The 21,388-nt window shown below is 43.6% G+C and overlaps 1 protein-coding gene across 2 annotated transcripts in view; it reads left to right on the forward strand.

Moving 5' to 3' along the window:
• The window catches only part of LOC126486853 (adhesion G protein-coupled receptor F4), a 30,394-nt gene extending 15,696 nt beyond the window's left edge, over positions 1-14,698 (forward strand). For both annotated transcript variants that reach the window (XM_050119358.1, XM_050119357.1), the window contains 6 exons: positions 1,230-1,502; positions 3,101-4,477; positions 8,183-8,224; positions 8,650-8,693; positions 9,668-9,724; positions 13,993-14,698. In XM_050119358.1, the coding sequence (XP_049975315.1) occupies positions 1,230-1,502; positions 3,101-4,477; positions 8,183-8,224; positions 8,650-8,693; positions 9,668-9,680 (1,749 nt within the window). In that variant the 3' untranslated portion in view covers positions 9,681-9,724; positions 13,993-14,698. The remainder of the gene's footprint in view (positions 1-1,229; positions 1,503-3,100; positions 4,478-8,182; positions 8,225-8,649; positions 8,694-9,667; positions 9,725-13,992) is intronic.
• The last annotated feature ends 6,690 nt before the right edge of the window (positions 14,699-21,388 follow it).

The raw sequence follows: 21,388 nt of genomic DNA on the forward strand, positions 1-21,388 counted from the left end.
CTAAATAAGAAGGAGAACCCAAAGAAAAACATATAGGCATCCTCTCAATTACAATAAAAATCTGTCTTGTATACTTCCATCGAGTACCCACTTCTCTCTGTTTCCCTCCAACCCCACTGAAGGACACGCATCTCCACACTTTTGTATTTCCTTATAGAGGAATTGCAGATGGTGTTGCCTTTCCAGCCCAGGGGATACTGTAACTCTGGTGACAGGTGTAAGAGAGCAAAAATGCTAGCTTTTTCAGAGTCACTTTCTGAGGGAGTATACATAAAAAATAACAGGACATGGCCAACGACATACACTTGGAACAATGCACATTTTTTAAAAAAATTGGGATTCTTTAGTATGTGGCATTTGAATAGCTAACCCTTCCCAATCAGTTCTCCTTTGACATTCCACCCGGATCTTTCTCCCCGCCATTTCTGTAGAATATGTCCTGTTATAAATCTTGAAGGACTGGGGAGGATGAGTCAATGGGTAAAGTTCTGCTGTGCCGGTAAACACAAGGACATGAGTTCAGAACCCAGCATCTATGGAACTGCCCCATGTGCCTATAGGCCTCGTGCTGGGCAGGACCCTGGTGCTTGCCGTTTAGCTGGTCTAGCCAAAACAGTGAGCTCCATGAGATAGAGATACGGAGGTGCTGAGAAATCCTACTGCCAACCCAGAAGCCCAGGCTTTGGTTCCCAGCACCCAGGTTGAATGGACTAGAGCTGTCTGTAAGTCTAGCTCCAGCGAAAGCCCATAGCCTCTTTTGGCCTCCCCAGGCACCTGCACTCACGTGCACATACCGGCACACAAGACACATATAGGCATATATAATTAAAAGTAAAACAAATCCTAAATAATTAAAAATAAAATAAATCCTAAAAAATACTTAAGTGGAGAGGCTGATTGAGGAGGACACCAATGGTAACTCTTCTATGTGCATATACAGGTGAGGGCATCCCCCATGCTGTGGCATGCACACACATGGACACACATACATACTTACAACAACACACTTCAGTTCAAACCATTATTCTGAAAGCAAATTCCAGAAAGGTTCACTAGTCTGCTCTCTGGGAATTTTGGTGGCAGACAGGGCTCCCGTGACTGCCTTAAATTATTCTGAGCAAGCGAGCTCCTTCCAGGGCCACCCTGTCTACCTGTTTTTCCCACAGAGATTGTTGTGGTTTAGTTCATGTCAGCAAATGCATGTTGGATTCTCATGTTTTCCCCCACAGGGTGCCAATCCTGCAGCTAGCCTTTCCATGGCATCGTCTTCCCTTTTCCCCATGAACTTAGTGGACAGCAAGGCACAGCACCATATTGGGGATGTCTTTCAAGGAATCCACAAGTACTGCCCCGAGGACTACGTCTGCATAGTCGACCCTGTGAAGTCCTCCAAAGTTACGTCTGGAAATATCGCATTTGTAGTAGAGTTATTAAAAAATATCTCCACAGGCTTGCAGACTTTGGACGGACAACATGGGAATGTGACTCACGAGAAAATGAAGGTACTCAAGAAATTAATTTCATTAAACACGAGACGCACTTCTTTAAAAATCAAATCTTGCTATTTTTTAACAGGTTCAAGTGTTCTTTCCAGCAGCAGACATTTCTGTTCAGCTTTCTGTGTTAACACATTCTTTATAAAAAAGTTAGGCTGTGAATGCATAGTGATGGCCTACATGAAGTCTACCCTAGTAGATCATGTTGTTTGACTCTGCATTTTTAGAAGGGAGTTGCGCATTACAACAGTAGTTAGTATCAGTGTGTTAAACAAAGTCAAACGTGTTCCCTTAGGATGGGTCTTTTGGTTTTGGGTTTTGAGATACGGTCTCATGGAGCCCAGGCTAGCTTCAAACTTCCTCTACAGCTAAGCCTGATCTTGCACTTCAGATTCTCCTGCCTCCACATCCCTCCGCCTGGGATTTCAGATGAACATCGCTCCATCTAGTCTTTGCTGTGTTGGGAAGGGGACCCGGGCTTTCATGGATGTTGAAAAAACAGTCTCCTAGCTGAGGCCAATTCCAGCAAGACCTGGTCATCTTCTCAGGGATTCTATTGTGCTCATGAGCACTGGTATTTATTATTAAAGGGAGGGATATAGGGATGTGATATGTATATAATATTTTTCAAACCTATCATGGAATTCACATATGCTTCCTTCCAAAAACAATTTTTTACATTTAATGGAACTTGAGTTCTTTATTCTGTACTGCGAGGATCTTCCTCAGATGCAATAATAATGTTTAGATAAACACGTATAATATATGATATATATGTGTATATATCATATATATTTTTCAAAAGATTTATTTTTATGTGTATGAGTGTTTTGCCTGCATGTATGTATGCATACAATGTGTATTTGATGCATTCAGAGGCCAGAACTGGAACTGATGACACAGATGGTTGTGAGCTGCCATATGGATGCTGGGAACTGATCCTGGGTCATCCGCAAGAACAGCCAATGCTCTTAACTGCGCTCTTACTTAGGCTTTCTATTCCTGTGATGAAACACTGTGACCACAAAGCAATTGGGGAGGAAAAAGTTTATTTAGCTTATACTGCTTCCATATCATAGCCCATCATTTGAAGGAAGTCAAGGCAGGAACTCAAGTAGGGCAGGAATCTGGAGGCAGGAGGTGATGCAGAGGCCAGGGAGGGGTACTGTCTAATGGTTTGCTTCTCATGGCTTGCTCAGCCTGCTTTCTTATAGAACCCACGACTACCAGCTCAGGAATGGCATCATCCACAATGGGCTGGGCTCTCCTGCATCAATCACTAACTAAGAAAATGTTCTACGGTTGGATCTATTGAAGCATATCTTCCAACTGAGGTTCCCTACTTTTAGATGATGATTCTAGCTTGTGTCAAGTTGACATAAAACTAGCCAGGCCAACTGCTGAGAGTATCTCTATTTTTTAATACTAAAATAATATTGTTTATATCCTTTGAATTTTCTTCCATTAGCATTCGTCATGCACAACCACAGTACACAGTGAATTTGAAGAGGCCAGTGTCAGACGAGATGAAATAATTAGATCTGCCAAAGTTTTGGGTTTTAGAAATGAACTCTTTTACACTAACAGGCTTGTTTCCTTTGCAGAACTATGGAAAAATGGCCAACCACATCCTTAACAAGACTGCCATTTCAAACTGGGCTTTCATTCCCAATAAAAATGCCAGCTCAGATTTGTTGGAGTCAGTGAACGCCTTTGCCAAGAAACTCCAAATCCACCATGAATCCGAGAGCATTGTAAATGAACTCTTCATTCAGACGAAAGGTGCCCACATCTATCGCAACAGCTCTGAGAACAGTTTCAACCTCTCCATGCCGGTGTCCGATGACACAGAAGATGCCCTAGTACTGATCGAAATTCCCAGGCAAGCACTACGTGAGCTGCCGTCCAACGTCTCCCAAGCCATTGGCATAGCTTTTCCAACGTTGGGGGCCATTCTGAAAGAAGCCCATGGGCCAAATGTCAATCTCCCAAAGCCCGTAAATGGTCTGATCTTGTCACTGGTTTTGCCAGAAAAACTGAAAGAAATCGTACTCACCTTTGATAAGATCAATAAATCCCAGAGCGCCAGCAGCCGGTGTGCCGGCTGGCATTCTGAGAAAAGGCAGTGGGACGAGAGCCCATGTAAAACGGTGTCAGATGCCAGACGTACCGTGAATTGCCACTGTAAATGCAACAGAACTGTGATGTCTTTCTCAATTCTCATGTCATCCAAGCCTGTAAGGGACAAGGTTCTGAACTATATCACTTTCGTTGGGCTCAGCGTCTCCATCTTTAGCTTGGCGCTCTGCCTGGTCATCGAAGCTGTGGTTTGGTCCCGGGTGGTTGTGACCGAGATATCCTACATGCGCCACGTGTGCATCGTGAACATTGCAGTGTCCCTCCTGACTGCGAACGTGTGGTTCATCATTGGCTCCAATGCATATGTTCGGGAGGACCGCAAGTGGTGTGTGGCTGTGACATTTTTCAGTCACTTCTTCTTCCTCTCCCTGTTCTTCTGGATGCTCTTCAAAGCGCTGCTCATAGTCTATGGAATCCTGGTTGTTTTCCGCCGGATAATGAAGTCTCGTATGATGGCCATAGGCTTTCTTGTTGGCTACGGGTGTCCTCTGGTGATTGCTGTCATTACAATTACCGTCACAGGGCCCCGGGAAGGTTACATCAGAGACGATGCCTGTTGGCTTAATTGGAACAAAACCAAAGCCCTTTATGCATTTGCCATCCCCGCCTTGGCCATTGTTGCTGTGAATCTCCTTGTGGTTCTGGCAGTGGCTATCAATACTCAGAGGCCGTTGATGGGCAGTTCAAAATCTCAGGATATGGCCATAGTTTTCAGGATCAGCAAAAATGTTGCCATCCTCACCCCGCTGCTGGGACTGACCTGGGGTTTTGGTCTAGCAACCTTGCTAGAAGGCACACACCTGGTATTTCATATAATCTTTGCCTTGCTCAATGCTTTCCAGGTAAGTTCAATAAGGGGAATTTGCTTTGTGTTTCTGGCTAGACATCGAGGCATGGGGGGCTGTGATTTATTTACCATTAAAGGATACCAAGTGTTCTTTCTATATTTCAGGGGTGTCTAAGCGTAGCATATCCCACCTAGATTGGCTTGTTTCCCACTTAAAATAACTATTTATTTATTGTGTGCACACTCTGTCCATGTATGTGTGGGGCCATATGCATGCCACAGAACATATGTGGAGGTCAGAGGACAGCTTACAGGAGTCACTCCTTTTCCCTCACCCTGCAGAACCTGGAGATTGAACTCAGGCCATCAGGCTTGGTGGCAAGAGTCTTCACTCACTGAGTCACCTCACTTGGTACCTTTCCTCTTGTCTTTTTTTAAAAAAAGATTGTTTTTGAGACAAGATCTCACTCTGTAGCCAGTGTGACCTCAAACTTGTAGCTGTCTGCCTGTCTCAGACTCCCATGTGCTGAGGTTATAGGTGTGATTTGATATACTTGACCACCGATAGTGTTGGGGCTAGTTGACCAGGCTGGTGGAAGGGGCCTGTCCTTCTTTCTCTCTCACTTACCCTGAGTCTTCCCTATCATGCCCACAACTAGTTTTCTCACATTGATGACTGTCCTTTGGTCATGGATGTAAAAGGTTGCTCCTTGATCAAAATAGGCGTAATGCTGTGTTTCTCCAGGGAACTCAGCAAAATAGACATTTTCTGTAGCACAGAGAGAGGACCTTCATGTTGGAAGTTGACCAGTTAGGAATTCTTATAATTCTTTCTTGCCATTTTTTGTGAAATAAAAGTTAGTTACTGTTTATATCTAGATATAGTCCTATGTTATCTGATCTTGGGAAGGCCATTTTCCTGTCAGATCTCAACTTTTTTCATCTGGCGAGATATGGATTTGGATTGGAATGATCTCCGTTGTATTTTCCCCCACACATGCTCTGACAAGATGGTCCCTCTTGTTCTAAGCTTGCCTTTCAGGGACCCTATCATTTAATCAGATTGCATTCCCTACCTATGAGTCATAGAAAATTTGGCAGGCTGATAGTCTTAATTACACTTTTAATCAGGACTTGGAAAACTCAGGCTTCTGCCTGTTTGTGTAAATAGGGTTTTACTGGCACACAGCCGTGCCTGTTTTTTCTCATGGTTTCACATTTGAGAGGTTGCAGCAGAGGGGAAGGCTGGCAAAGTGCAAAGATTTCCAGTCTGGGGAACGTTTCTCATTTCCACTCTAAACGTTGTAACTGTCCAACAAAACAGCCTTCCTGTTGGCTTGTAAGGCACGGCCCAAGGAGCCAACCAGGTACAGACTTTAAAGAGATGCCAGCTTAGGCCGCTCGTGTATCTTACGCATTTTATTAAATAGTTACATGGTAGTAAAGAGGAAACACAGACTTCAGCCTTTGTTTTCTTGAACTCAAAAATCGTGATTGCCTTAAGTTAAAAGTTTCTTCCTTAATTTTTTTATTTTATACACCTGGATATTTTGTCTGCATGTATATCTTTATGTTATGTGCATACAGTGCCCAAGGAGGTCAGAAGAGGGCATAAGATCCCCTGGGTTGGAGTTACAAATGGTTGTGAGCTACCGTGTGGGTGCACAAGTCCTCTGCAAGAGCAACAAGGGCTCCTAACTGCTGAGTATTCTTTCTGAATCCCCATTCTGTTTTATTTTTGAGAGGTCTTACTTTTTAGGCCTGGCTTGCCTTAAACTTGTAGCGATTCTCCTGCCTCAGCCTCCTGAGTGATGGGATTCAGGTGTGAGCCATCATCTGTGGCTAATTTTCCCACTCTGGAAATTAGTAACTAATAACTTCACTCCCCTCCCCTCCCCCCTTCCCTCCCCTTCCCCCTTCTATCCCCTCCCCTCCCCTCCCCTCCCCTCCCCTTCCCTTCCCTTCCCTCTCCTCCCTGCCTCTCCTCTCTTCTTCCCTCCTCTCCTCTCTTTCCTCTCTGCTCTCCTTTCCTATCTTCTTTTCACCCCTCCCCTTTTCTCTCTTCTCCCCTCCCTTCCTCTCCTCTCTTCCTTTCCCCCCCTCTTCCCTCTCCCCTCTTCCCTCTACCCTCCCCTCTCCCCCCTCTCTATTCCTTTCCTTCCCCCTCCCCTGTTTTCTTCTCTTCACCTCCCTCCTTCACTGTCCCCCTCTTTCTTTTCTGGTGCTGGGAACCAAACCCAGGCCCAATACAAGCTATACCAGCAGTTACCATGGAACTGCAGTTCCTTCCCACATCTTTTTCTTTGTGACTTAATTGAACCTTAGGAATAGTTTATCTGTGTTTCCTCTTCAGAACACTTATATTTCTCTTTTATTCATAGATAATGCTAAAAACACCTTTGGTTTTGCTAAATTCTCTTTTCTAAGCTAGAGTTCCCTGTGACTTACATTTAATATTTCATTGTCACCTGATCAGGTTTTCTTTGTAGCAAAACTGACTGAGAAAAGGTTCTCCGAGCTTCCAGGTCTTTGTAGTTTTCATTTACTTTTGCTAAAAAATTCTACCATTTCAGAGTCCATGGTTGACTATTCACAAAATGTTTACCCCAATTCAAAACAGGCCAGGACACAAGTTTCATTTCTTTAAAGATTAGTTCCCCGCTTCCCTGGTTGTGATTTTTAAATGACCAGATTCCATGTCATGTATACCTGTCATCCCGAGAACGACTCAACAATTCAATACTTGAGATGAAATTATGGGATTGAATCCACATTTTAGGAATTGTTCTTGTCACTGTCGTAAGATGCCAGACCCAAGAAACTCAAGAAAAGAAGGCATTTATTTCAGTTCTTAGTTTCATGGTAGCGGGTGTGGGATGGTAGTATGGGAGCTGTGGCTTAGGTCTTGATGTCAAGAGCTTGTGCCATTTTATGTGGATGAGGAAGAAGAAAGCTCAGGCAGGAACCTGGTTTGGCTACAGACTTCTCACTTCCTGCCATACATATGTACATTAGGCCTCATACACCAAAAGTTCCACATTATCTCGCAACAGCATCAGCAAGTGGAGACTAGGTGTTCAAATGCATGAGCCTATAGGGGATGCTTCGCATTCAAACAATACAGTATGGTTGAAAACTCTTTCTACATCATTGGACATTCAATAGGCCCCCAATAACCATGTGCACAAGTTCATGAGGCTGATCCTTATTGCCAGAGAAGAAGGTAGATTAAAAAAAAAAGACCCATCAATGTTTATTTCATTAATTTAAAATATGTATGTATTCTTCCACCCCCGTTCATTTGTATGTGCACACACACATGGATATCCTGTATGTGGAGTTAGAGCTCAACATACCAGGGTTATTTTCTCTAATCCCACCACTTGGACCCTAGGGGTCAAACTCCGGTCTTGAGCCTTTGTGGCAAGTGCATTTACCTTCTGTAATTTGCTTACTTGCTGGCCCATTTTATTTTATTTATCTTAGAAACGGGTCTTGCTAAGCTACTCAGGCTTGTCTAGAACTCATTATACATATAGTTGACCTTGAACTAGAGATCCTCCTTCCTCTGCCTCCCGAGAGTTAGGAATACAGATCTGTACCACCATGCCAGGCTCTGCCAATGCATGTCCATCTGCGTCAGTGGAAATGGGTTTCTAATGTCCAGGCACTGTTCAGGGGTCAGAAGAGTAGGATTAAAATAACACTAGGATGCCGCTCAGGAACTTTTCCTTAATAATTTTGTTGAATTTTACTACAGGGCTTTTTCATCCTGGTGTTCGGCACGATTATGGATTACAAGGTAATTTGAATTTGCTTCATCCATTGCCAGATAATTTCCTGTGGCCAAGGGAATCTGGAGGGTGAAATAGTTTTAACGGGAGTCTAGGGTTGCAGAACTGAGTACAGTTCAGGGCAGCAACTATGAGGAAGGGACATGAGAATGCTCTACTCTCTCTGTTTGCTTATTGTCTGATGAGCAGAGATTGCATGAGAATATTGTTGGGAAAAAGAATGGAAACCATGGCTACAATTTGAAAATAGTTCTGCTATTGTTAATATCACGCTTCAACTTTCATCCAAAAGCTTTCTGGGTGCAATGTTGAACCACAGAATGTTGCTCTGGTCAGACTCACTGGTCTTAAAGTTCTAGAACATGTGTCTGGACTTTGGAATGCTGCTGCCTCTCCTGACGTCTATGGATCACTGACTGTCATTGCTTTTCAGATAAGGGATGCTCTGAGGATGAGGGGAAGTCGAGAGCAGCAGAGGTAAGGTCCCTCCTTCTAGTGACAGACTGATGGGTCCATGTCCTCACACATGCAGAGATGGGTGCCATAGTCCAGGACTCAGAATTTGTTAGCAAAATGAATTACTCTTTTTTTTTTTCATTTCACAAAGACAGAGAGAATCAGCTGAAATGGAAGCAGAAGATCCCTTTCGAGGGAATTTTGCATGTGTGTACATTTTTAGCTTGACATGAGGCCATTGAGATTAACCCAGGACCAGTGGTTTATTAAAAAGTGGGAGCTAGGAAATGAGAAAGTTTAACCCACTCATTTTACCGGTGAGGAGTGTAGCTGAGAATTTAATGGATTGTGTGCAAGGTCACCCATCTTATTAGAAGTAGAATCATAGCCAGGAGGAAATGCCAACCAAAGCTTGTCCACCCTCCATGTGTGGGACTCTTTCCAGTAGACCACACTTCCATGGACTAGAGTAACTGTATATGTACTGACTGTAATGGAGACTTTGGAGTTGGCAATCTGTCTTTGAAAATTTGACCGAGTGCCAAATTTTCTGAATCTGCTAAAATTTATTTGTTCAACCAGTATACTCTTCCCCTGAGCTTTAGAAACAATCTTTCTAGATGCATTGAGACACACTATCTACGGATGCTTCCAAGTGTGACTTTTAGTATCACAGTTCATTAATTTTAAGACAGAAATTTTCTTTACCATTATTTAACATCTCTTAAGTTAAACATATACCTAGCCAATTAATATACTGTGTCTTAACCAACTTTATGTAAAGAAACAAAACAACGACAATGAAGCCACCCTTAATGTTGCATTCAGTAAAATGCAGTAATTCTATTCTTTATGGCTGTATCAATTTGGATATTTCTCTGGGGCTTCATTCTCACACTGTTATCTTTAGGCAGCCAGCACGTTAATCTATAAGTATGCATAGTTTTGACAGTATCATCGCTCATTGACAACTCTGTTATTTTCACCCCATTTAGAAGGCATCGTTAAGTCCAGTCAATGAATCCAAAGTACTGAGTCGCTGAGACTAAAATGTAAGTATTGAACACTCAGGTAGAAACTGTACTTGTAGGCGCCGCTGAAGCACTCGTGAGCATGTCTGAGACGAGAGGGAATAGAACGGACAGCAGGACTATCAGAAGAGGGGTACTTCTCTACCGCCCAGCACAAGAGTGAGCACAGGGACAGTGGCAGCTGAGTTTCTATGAACAGACCTCAACCTTATGGCCTTGGCCAGGAGATGCTGTGACCTAGCTTGTGCTCATAGATGGTGCGCTGAGCCATTTGCCAAGCTCATGCATCTTAATTCCCTTCTAAACTTTTTATTTTCTTTATTAGTAAATCTGTTCTTTGAAAGTTTCATACGTGTAAGCAATGAATACTGACCTGTGCCACCTACTACCTTCCTATCCCCCCGCCCTTCTTCATTTGTCCCCACAAATTTCTCTCCCGTTTTCAGGGCGATTTGTTTTGTCTTCTGACCCACCAAGTTCAACTAGGGCTGACTATGACCATGGGTTTGGAGCTAACTGCTGGGCTCAGCAGTGATCATACAATAGAAGACCATGATTCCCTCCCTTCCAGAATCTATTACTAGCCCGCAGTCCAGAGGCAAAGGGTGGGGCATCATTAGCACCTCCTTTCCATGACTGACTGTGGGTAGGGCCTATCCAAATGTAAGCATCTACAGTCAACATGAGCTGATGATTGCGGTGGCCTCTAGAGACATCTAGACTGCAGAGAATGACATCTTGCAGATCTCCCCCCCATCTTCCACAGTGCAACCCAAGCCTTAGAGATGGTGGTGTCCATGTCTCTTGAGAGTTGAGCCCGCTACTGTTGCTTGTTTTCTGCTTCTTGGGAGCTGCCAGTCTCTGAATTCACTGCTGTTCATTGCTCAAGAAGGACTTAGTTCCTTCTTGTGAATTGATTTTGGCACTTACGGTAACTCTGCTGCCCAGACAAAAGCATTGATTGATTAAAGTCGCAAAGCAACGGGCAGACGTGCCTCTCCCCAGTGAAGCGGGGCCTAGAATCATTCCTAAGAGGGTATGGGTGTCCATGTGGCAGTTACCTGCTTATTCACAGTTGACCCCTGAGATTTATTTCGATACAGGTGAAATTGGGGGGGGGGGGAGGTGGACAAATTAGGCAGTCACAAGGAGGTGATTAAGTCACAAAACAGCAGTCAGAAACGGCCACTAGTAATAGCAGGTAGAGGATACACAGGCTCGTATCAGACCTCGTCTTGGAGAAGTTAACAGGGCCCTTCCACATGAACATAGCTGAATGTGACTGTATTCCTTCACCTGGCAGTGGCCATATCTTCTTTTATGTTGTTTTTTTCTTTTCTTTTTGACGTATGGCTCAGGCAGGGGTTTGAAGCAATTTAGTGGAGGAAACAAAAATACTGTGAATTAAAAGAAATCTTGTAAAGTTTCTGGCATTACAAATCCTACAGACTTGATGAACTGGTGTGGGACTTGGACACAGGGTCCCAGGAAAAGGGAGAGAGAAAAGGCTGAAGGGAAAAAGTCATCTCTGCAGACTAACAGGCGTGGAGTGCTGGGAAGCAAAAGAAGGACGATGCTGTCATGTCATTTGGTCTAGTTTAACTTCTGTTGCCCTGAGAAAATATACTAACACAGTTTAGGAGCCAGGCAGTGGTGGAGCAAGCCTTTAATCCCAGAACTTGGGAGGCAGAGGCAGGCAGATCTCTGTGAGTTCGAGGGCAGCCTGAACTACAAGCCTGAACTACAGGATAGGCTCCAAAAACAAAACAAAATAAAACAAAAACAAAACAAAACAAAAAGAACACAATGTAGGGGAAGAGTCATTTATTGGTTTAGGTTAGAGTTCATTATTTTGAGGAAGTAAGGTAGGAGTTTCAAACCTCATATCCACAGTCAAGAGCAGAGAGACAAAAACATGGATGCTTGCTTGCTCTGCGCTAGCTTTCTCCCCTTTTTGCTGTTCAGGCTCACATGCCTACAGAATGGGCAGTCCACAGTGGGCTGAGTATTCACGCGTCAATCAACAATCAAGGCAAAGTCTTGTAGATTTGCCCACAGGCCCATCTGAGCTAGATAATACCGCATTAAGACTCCCTTCCCAGGCGATCCGATTCTAGGCCGTGTGGAGACCTGACACACCTAGTTAAAACCGTCCAGCACCGTCTGAGGGCTTTATTGCTGTGAAGAAACATCGTTACCATGGCAACTCTTACAAAGGAAAACATTTAACTGGGACTCACAGTTCAGAGGTTTTAGTCCATTGTCAGCACGGCAGGAAGCATGGCAGCATGCAGGCAGACCTGGTGCTGGAGAAGAAGATGAGAGTTCTGCATCTAGATCTGCAGGCAGCAGGAAGTGACTACCACATTGCCCATGGCTTAAGCATCTGAGACCCTGAAGCCCACGCAGTGATACATCTCCTTCCTTCAACAAAGCCACATCTACTCCAAAAAAGGCCATACCTTCTAATAGTGCCACTCCCTATAGGCTTATGGTGGAGGCCATTTATTTATTTATTTATTTATTTATTTATTTATTAAAGATTTGTGCCTCCACACCGCCACCGCCTCCCATTTCCCTTCCCCTCCCTGAATCAAGTCCCCCTCCCTCATCAGCCCAAAGAGCAGTGAGGGTTCCCTGCCCTGTGGGAAGTCCAAGGACCTCCCACCTCCTTCCAGGTCTAGTTAGGTGAGCATCCAAACTGCCTAGGCTCCCACAAAGCCAGTACATGCAGTAGGATCAAAACCCAGTGCCATTGTTCTTGACTTCTCAGCAGTCCTCATTGTCCATTAAGTTCAGCTGGGCTTATGTCTGTACTGCACCAAGACTGGGAAGTTGGGAGTGTACTGTCAGCAAAGGCTGCTCACTGCTGTTAGTTGATTTTCAGTTCTATTTTTGGACTTAAGAGGTAGATGATGAGCCGAGTTTTAATCTTTTTGGCGTGTGCTCTGCGGGTGTCTCTCTCCCTATTGAGTTTTCTCAGTCATTGGCCGTGAATTTACACCTATACATACATGGTATTAAAAGGACTCTGGAAAAGCAGTTGGCGTCGTGGCAGAAAAAGGGATCAAATAAGCAAGCATTCGTGTAGAGGGACAGGAAAGTCACAGTAGGTGAAAATTTGAAGTCCGGAAAGGAGATTTGGTGGCATAGGGGCGAGAGGGAGGAGGTGGGGGATGTCGGGTGGGAGTGTCTTTCAACAAAGAGAGTCCCAACCGCAGAAACACTCTGGTTGTTTTTTGGTGTGTATAAGGTAAGAGTGTAGACCAGTCATGGTGAAGCCATGCAGAAAAGGCAGTATTGGCTGCTCTTAACCGGCATGCTGGGTCATAGACTAAACAGTAGTCGAGCTCCGGTAGTCAGACATTAGGACTGGATTTGGGATGAGAGAGGGGCACTTAGGTCATGGAGGCTGCCTTTATCCCACCCAGTGATCTCAGGTCAAGATTGGGGGTACATTCAGAACGGCAGCAGCTCTGTCCCTGAGGCCCGTGGTGAGGAAGGACTGCAGAGACCTGAACCGCAGGGTACTTTGGTTCAGGGGTGGATTCTGAAAGGCAGAACTGGTCAGAGAAGACACCGAGGTGAACCTTATTCTTATGGAGGCCAGAGCTGCACAGAGCCCCATGCTGTTCACACCTGCAGCAGGCCTTGCAACACAGTGATCCTCTGACCTTAGGGAGAGTTCCTCCGTGGCCTGTTTGCTTAAGCCTCAAGAGCTACTAAAAGGAGCCAGGGTTCATTTCCCTATGGAAATAAGAATCATGAGCAAAAAATAGAAGAAAACGATGCAAATGTGAGTTCAGAGCCCTAGAGTCCTAAAGACTAACTGAGACCGGGAAGAGCAACGTGGGTTCTTAGTTCATTTTATGATCCAGGAATCAGGACAACACAGGCAGGGAGCAGCCTTGTTGCTGTGAGATATACAGGCAACTCCATCTCATTTCCTCCTCTGTTAATCATGGTATAGGTATATAATAGCACAGTTTTTCCAGGATGGTTTCAGGATAAAATAATTCCCCTAGTGCAGTGGTTCTCAACTTTCCTAAGGTTGCGACCCTTTAATACAGTTCCTCATCTTGTGGTGACCCCCCAACCATAAAATTATGTTGTTGCTACTTCATAACTGTAATTTTGCTTCCATTATGAATTTTAATATAAACAACTGATTTTTGACCCTAAGGGCTCGCGACCCACAGGTTGAGAACCTCTGCTGTGGATCAAATTAAGTTTTTAGAAATGCCAGTTATCATTCTATGTACCAACAAGTGCTCCGTCTTCTTGTCCAGATGGCTTATTTCTCGGAGATGCCTTGCACGCTGGGATGGAGAGGGGCTCCAAGAGAAGGAAGAACAAAAAACCAGAGCTGGAATAAAGCGACATCCTCTTCCAGCCAGGAGCATCACCTCAGTTGGAAACCAGCTGAGGCTCACAGTGGACGAGCGGGATTTTCCAAAGACTGGCCTGTTGGCTCTGATTTGACAAAGACTGGTATTTGTTCACGTGGTCAAGATTTACCATCTATCTACAAAGCACTGAGCGGTCTCCTTCGTGAGCCCATGGCTGTTTGTGGATTGTCTGTTTTCATCCCCTAAGCTTCTCTGTTGCCCTGGACCCAGATATCCTTGCACTGAGGGGATCCTGAGGGTCTGGAGGATTCAGGTCAGATCCAGTGTCGGTGGCAGGGTTAAAGGTCAAATGTGAAGGATAGTGTATCTACTCTGCAGTTTGTTCTTGTTCAGTTTCCTTCAAATAGGAAAAGAACATTGGGTGGCTGTTCTGTGTGCTTATTATTTTAATCCTTGAGTTAGACAACCTGGCTTGTAGGACCTTCGCTTCTTCATCTGTGAAACAGACACAGTGCTGTTATGGTTCTTACTATTGATATGTGGATGTGTTTATGACTGTTTCTTTTTAAACAACTGTAAATAAAGAAAATTTCGGTTATTATTTTTAGAAATAAAAATGAGATACATTTACTTTCCCTAAGCTGCTCATGTGCGTTCTCACTCAAGATGGGCTTTTCCGGTGACAACACAATATTCATGGATATCAGCAGGGTAGTCTTCTCAGCTCATGGGTTATGCTGACATTGAAGCTTTGCAATGGTTTGGTAAATGGCAGCCCTCTGGACCGGCCTTCAGACTGAAGACATCATTAGGACTAGAGATGGCCCTATGTGTGAGTCATTTGGTCATCTTGTTTTTTTTGTATTACAAAATACTTAGTAACTGTAAGTGAGGGCAAAGTGAAACCACCGAACTCAACCTCTCCTTGGTTAGAGAGAAAGGTTATTAAGGATCAAATTACCAAGGCTGTCTCTTGTGGGGGATCAGTGAGAGGAGCAAAGTGGTAGAAAAACAAGCAGATTTTATATGATAGCAGTGTTCTTGAGGTGATACAGGCTTTTGAGATTGACCGGGAACAAGGAAGTTGACAGATTTAAGGGAGGTTTTTTAAGGGTGGTTTGAGGGAGGTCTATGACATTGTCACCAGCACTGCCACTTTGGGAGCTTCTTTGGATCTAACAGTAACTATCTCTGCAGCACTACAGTCAAAACTTTTAGTTTTGGTTTAGAAACAAAACTGCTTTCACACCAAAGGTTATTATAGAATGATAAATCATTCCCTTCTGGTATCGTTAAAACATTCTTTGAAGGAGGCTGGAGAGATAGTTAATGGATAAAGACACTTGTCACCAAGCTTGATTACCTGCATTTGATTTCCAGAATCTACATGAGGGAAGGAGAGGGCCAACTCCAGCAAGTTGTTCTCTGACTCCACATGTGAGAGTACACACACATACACACACACGTGCACACACACATACACGTGCACACAGACGCATGCACACATATGCGTGCACCCCCCACATACTCGTACACACAAACACACATACACATGCATGCACACAAGCACACGCATATACACACAAGCATGCATGCACACACATATACATGCACACACATAGGCACACACAAAATTAAAAAATAAAAGGTACTTTTTAAAGGTCTTCAGTGAGGTACGAGTTTAATGCCTATATTTGTAATGTTTCCTGAATGTCAATTTATTGATTGATGTTTCCTGACTCCTGACTCCTGCTGCCATAAAAACAGCTTTTATTTCTTTCAATATAGAAATCCAGGTAGTTATGTAATTTCAGGCCAAATTTATTTAAATGACCTTAGTTTAGTAAACTTATTTGGTACATAATTCCCACAGTAAATATGGCCCTTTCTTTTGTAGTTGATCTGGAGTTTGCTTTGGAGAGCAGCTGCTAACGGTTGCCACTATTGTGAAGTAAGGCCACCAACACTGACACAAAGCAGAACCACCCGGAATGAGTGGGGTGGCTTAGAGTTTGGGCTGAACTGAGGGAGCTTCTAGGCAATTAAAATTTGTGTGTGTGTGTGTGTGTGTGTGTATGTTCATCTGTATGTGTGTGCCTCTGTCTATATATGTATATTTGTATTTTTATATGGTATGTACATTTGTGCATCTTTGTGTATGTATATGTACAAATATGTGTACATTGCATGTGTATACACCTGTGTATGCATGTGCATTTGTATGTATGCATATGTGTATATGGTATATACATGCCTGTGTGTATGTGCATAAGTATGTCTATGTGTATATGTATGTGAATGCACATGTATGTGTGTAGTATAAATTGCAAATGTATATGCTTATGTTTCTAAGACTATGCAAATGTTGTATATGTATATGTGTATATAGGTATTCATTTGCTTTCATGCATATATATGTGTGCTTGAAACGTGGTGCTTTATAATTTATAATTATATGTATAAATTATAATGTACATGCATGTGTGTTCCTATCTCTTTTTCTTTATGATATTAGTCAAAAGTCTGTCCGTTTTCCTGACTCCCACACTTTCTCTAAAGCCCCAACCCTTTCACATAAGCTGCCTGCTGTCCTCCATTGCTGAATATGGAACCTTTCTCAGACCTTTTCTCCAAAAGCATTCTCTCTTCTTCGTCGCCTTCTTTTAGGCAGGTGCTGGGTGTACAAACTGAGGATGTGACCACCCAAGGCATGGTTTGAAGGGAAGGTTTCTATTGTAGAGATGGGGGAGAGTACATCCAGTGGCATCGGGAAGAGTTCAGAGCAGGGAGAGAAGGTAGTAAGGTAAACATAGTCAACAGAGGAAACGAGGCCATAAGAGGAGGGAAGAGGCATAACAAGAGAGGAAGATTGAAAGAGGAGAAACAGGGAGGGGGCCACGATGGCAGCAAGAGAGAACATGGCATGGCCAAAATGGCGTGCGAATAGGAATAAGAAGCTGGGAGAAGGGAAGCTCATGAGCTGAACAAGTTTCGGGTAGGGGTGGGGTGAGAAGCGTTGAGGGGAACCACAGGTACTGAGTGAGCCTGGAGGCCTGAGGACACTTCAGTGTGCTAATAGGCACCACCATTAGCCATTTGTCCTGTGAGTTTCTTTTGGACCTGACACTGGGAATTTCAGATTTCCTACCCTGTTGTTTATCATCTAATAAAATTACACTCAAGTTTCCTTCTATGTCATTTTCTAAATTTTTTCATTGATGAGGCCATGAAATGGAACCCCAAATTTTCCTGGTAGCATTTATTCTTGGTCTTATATGTCATAGGACATATAAGTTAGTGAAGAATACAGGACTAATTTTTGCCTTAGAGGAAAAGGGTTGATTCTACATACCTGTGATGTCTATTCTTGGTTGTCAACTTGACTTCATCTGTAATGGACTAAAACCCAACCTGCTGGGCACACCTGTGAGGCACTTTTCCTTAATTAAATAATGTGAAGTGGGAAGACCCAATTTTAACCTAGATGATTTTATTATTATTATTATTATTATTATTATTATTATTATTTTGAGGTGGGATAATCCATCTTCAGTCTGTGGCATAACTTTCTGGCAGTCCATAGAAAAGACCCGAAAAAGGAAGCTTGTTTTCTTTGCTGCTTGCTCTTGGTCTCATTGGCAGTTCCATTGCTTTGCTGGCATTAGAGCCTACTCCTTTGGGATTCTGGAATATACTCAAGAACAGTTGAGACATCAGCCTCAGGGATGGAACAAGTACTGGAGTTTTGGACCTTCATCCTCTAAGTTCTGTTCCTCTAAAGAACCCTGACTAGTACATAAGCAAGCAGAAAAATGTGTATGGTCCAACATGGTGGATAAAGGGGACATTGGTCAGGAGCATGCTGCACAGACTTTTGAATCCTGCTCTGACTCTAGCATCTACGCAGGAGCTTCAGGAATATCTTATCCCTGATCAACATAGCCCTCCTCCCAGGAGTTTCTCTTTCCTGGCAATTGTTTTCTTTGTGTACAGGTGGACTGAATGTGGTTCCATTCCAACTCTTTAAAACCAAATCCATTTAACCAACCTATTGTGGCTGGGGAATACGTCATCATCTCCCGTCTGTATATATAGTTTTTTCTTTAAGAGGTGTGGTTGAAGGTTTGCAACACAAACACTGGATATAGGGCACAACTTTTACTCAATGTTTGACTTCCCACGCAACTCATCAAGAGATAGCATAGCGATCTGCCCAGGGAGTGGGGAACTGGTTTGCCAGACTCAGAACACCAGACCAAATGGATAGCTCCCCTGAATGATGCAATCAGGGTGTGGTGCTCACACCCTGCTCACGTCCTACAGCTTCCTTGGGGAAAGACCTGTTCAGATTTCACGTCTCTGGGCAGGATATGATCAGTTGTCAAAGCACAGATTGTAGTTGGGAGACGAACAAAGAATATTGAAACTCCTTAATCAGGAGATGATCAGATGCGTACAGAATGGTGTCACCCTACTCTCCATACAAAGGTGTCTTAAGGTAGTGCATTAATGGGGTATGGAAGGCAAGGAGTGCACTGAACCCCTTAGCTTCTGGGGCCAGGGATTTGGGGGAGGGTAGGTGTCAATTAAAGAGCATGAGCCAATGGAAAAGAAGCCAGGATCGGAGACATATACATGAGTATGTCAAGCCTCTAGTGGGTGACTTGGGCAAGCTAACTGATCTACTGTGTCGACTGTTTTATTCTTCTCGAAAATGAATATTCAAATGCCTTATTGGAGTGTGGAAAGAGAAGAAGATGATGGTTCTGGAAATGCCTGCTCCTGTGTATGGCACATGCGGGAAGTTTCAGCAGGGTTATCTTTCCCCATCCTTGTTTGAATGCAGATGAGGGGACAGGGTGCTCTTCTTCCTTTAGATGTGTTGGCTTTGCATAGCAAGTGAGATGGCAGTTCTCTCTCTCTCTCTCTCTCTCTCTCTCTCTCTCTCTCTCTCTGTCTCTCTCCCTTTTCATTGCTGGGGATTGGATGCTAGGTTGTGCACATGCTGAAGTGTATTTGATGTACACCTTCAGTTCTGACAGGGGAACTAGAGAAAGGAAATTGGTGATTTCTATATAAGGAATTTCATTAGGCCCAAGAGTAAGAGCTAACAAGGGGTGGGGGTGGGGCAGTCTCTAAATAGTCTTCTTGTGTTCTGGCCTGGTCACTGGATATGAGGAGAATGGTGGTTCTAGGCACAGAATCTGTTTTAAGACGGTAAGCAAGAGCAGTCTGGACCCTAGCGCTTGCTAGTGAATCCATCATGGAACACACTGTGGGGGTAAATCCCACTCTAATGTGGTACTGATTTTATTTTTTCACTGCTGTGACCACGTACCTGACAAGAGCAACTTGCAGAAGGAAGGGTCTGTTTTGAATCAGAGTTTGAAGGTGCAGATAGTCTTGGGGGGCAGTCATTAGGGCAGGAGTGGGAAGCTAATTGGTCACATTTCATCTGCAGTCAGGAGGCCAAGAGAGATGAATACTGGTATTTAGCTTTCTATTATTAATGCCTTAGAAATCATATTTACTTGTATGTGTGTATGTATATGTATGCATGTGTAAGGTTGTGTGTGTATGAGTGGTGTGTGTGTGTGTGTGTATGTTGGAAGAGAACTTGCAGGAGCCAATTCTCCCCTTACCCCATTGTGGATCCCTGAGATGTATATCAGGTTCTCAGGCTTATCAGCAAGACCCTTTACTGATGAGATCCCTGGCAAGCCCTGAAAGAAGGATTTTATGTCAACATCACCTTAGATTGTTTTATTCATATTTTTAAAAATGTCAGTAAGATGGCAGATTTTTGTTCCAAGCATTTACAGTTTCGAAGCCCATCAGAAAGGCAAGTGCAGCAGAAACAGACAGACACACCACAGTGCCACCCTGCCTGGTGTCTGGGAATGCAGTGACCTTGCAGAGCCCCTCCTTGATGAGGGATCAAGGAGCACATTCTCTCAGGAGGGAATGAGGCTGTGGATCATTGCTTTGCTTTGTCCTCCAGGGGTGGAAGGAAGCTTCCTCTTTCCTTAAGTAGCTGATCTCTTGTCAAGAAATGACAGACTGAAACAGAAAAGGAAGGACTTGGGCAGTCATTTATGTAGGAACACAAGGCTACAGAGCCTCCCAAGAGATCAGCGGATGCTCCCGTTCTGCTGTGGCGTGGCTCAGGCCCCCTGCCCCCTCCTCCCTGAACCCATGCTCCATGTGGCAGGGGGTAGGAGGCATGTGAGCGGCTTAGTCCCTTTATGATAGTTAGATTGCCGTAAATTAAGTAGGTTAGAACACGACAAATTTATTATTTTAAAAAAAACTTAGAGGCTCTGTCTGAGTATCGTATCACTGAACAGATCAAGGGGTCAGCAAATTTGAGTGTCTGTTAAGAGGCTGCAGGGGAACCCATTTTCCTCCCTTTTCTGCCTTACAGAGTCCACCCAAGGTCATCGTAGTTGGTTCACCAGTTTCAAGTGCCAACACGATTTGAGTCTGTCCTATACTCAGTCACAACGACTTCTTCTTCTCTAGGCAATTTTTTTACTGTCTCATTTTTTTCTGCCTCCTCTTCCTCCTTTAAGGATCCCTGTGATTACACAAGACCAACCCAGATCACACAGAACAATTGCTCCATACCAGAATCTTTAATTGCATCTGATAAAACAGTCTACCTTTCCAGGAGAGAAACTTATTCACAATTTCTGGGAAGAAGACATGACCATTTTAAGGGAGGGAGGTGGAGGCTGATATTTATTTCCTACAAAATAAAATTGACATTATAATTTATTTCCTTTTTATCTTTTTTCAGTTACTTACTTAGTTTGTGTGCATGTGCATACACGTCTCAAGGGTCATGTATGTGTCATGAAGCACTTATAGGGGTCAGAGAACAATTTGCTGTTTTTTTTTCCCCTCCCTTAACTATGTGGAAGGAACTTGGGAATTCAGTCAGCCTCAGCAGCAAGCGCCTTTACCAGTTGAGCTATCCCCTTGGCCCTGTTTTGTTCCTTTGACCCACGTGAAATTAACAAATCAGAAAGAAAAACGCAAACACACACACACAAAAATACATGCCAGATATAGCTTCAGGCTTCAGTGCAATGTATGTTCAATGGTATCATCTATAGGAGGCAATGTTTTGCTGGTTTGTAGCTTTTGTAAATTATTAAGTCAGTTGGTCATATTACTGTGATTGAAGTTCTGGCCCATGATCAATTGTAAATGCTGTACAATTTACTTTCTATCTTTCTTTCTTTCTTACTTACTTACTTCCTTCCTTCCTTCCTTCCTTCCTTCCTTACTTTCTTTCTTTCTTTCTTTCTTTCTTTCTTTCTTTCTTTCTTTC

This window comes from Alexandromys fortis, unplaced genomic scaffold (assembly GCF_014885135.2).
Source record: "Alexandromys fortis isolate MF-2015 unplaced genomic scaffold, M_Fortis_MF-2015_v1.1 scaffold_145, whole genome shotgun sequence".
In the NCBI taxonomy this organism is placed as follows: domain Eukaryota; kingdom Metazoa; phylum Chordata; class Mammalia; order Rodentia; family Cricetidae; genus Alexandromys; species Alexandromys fortis.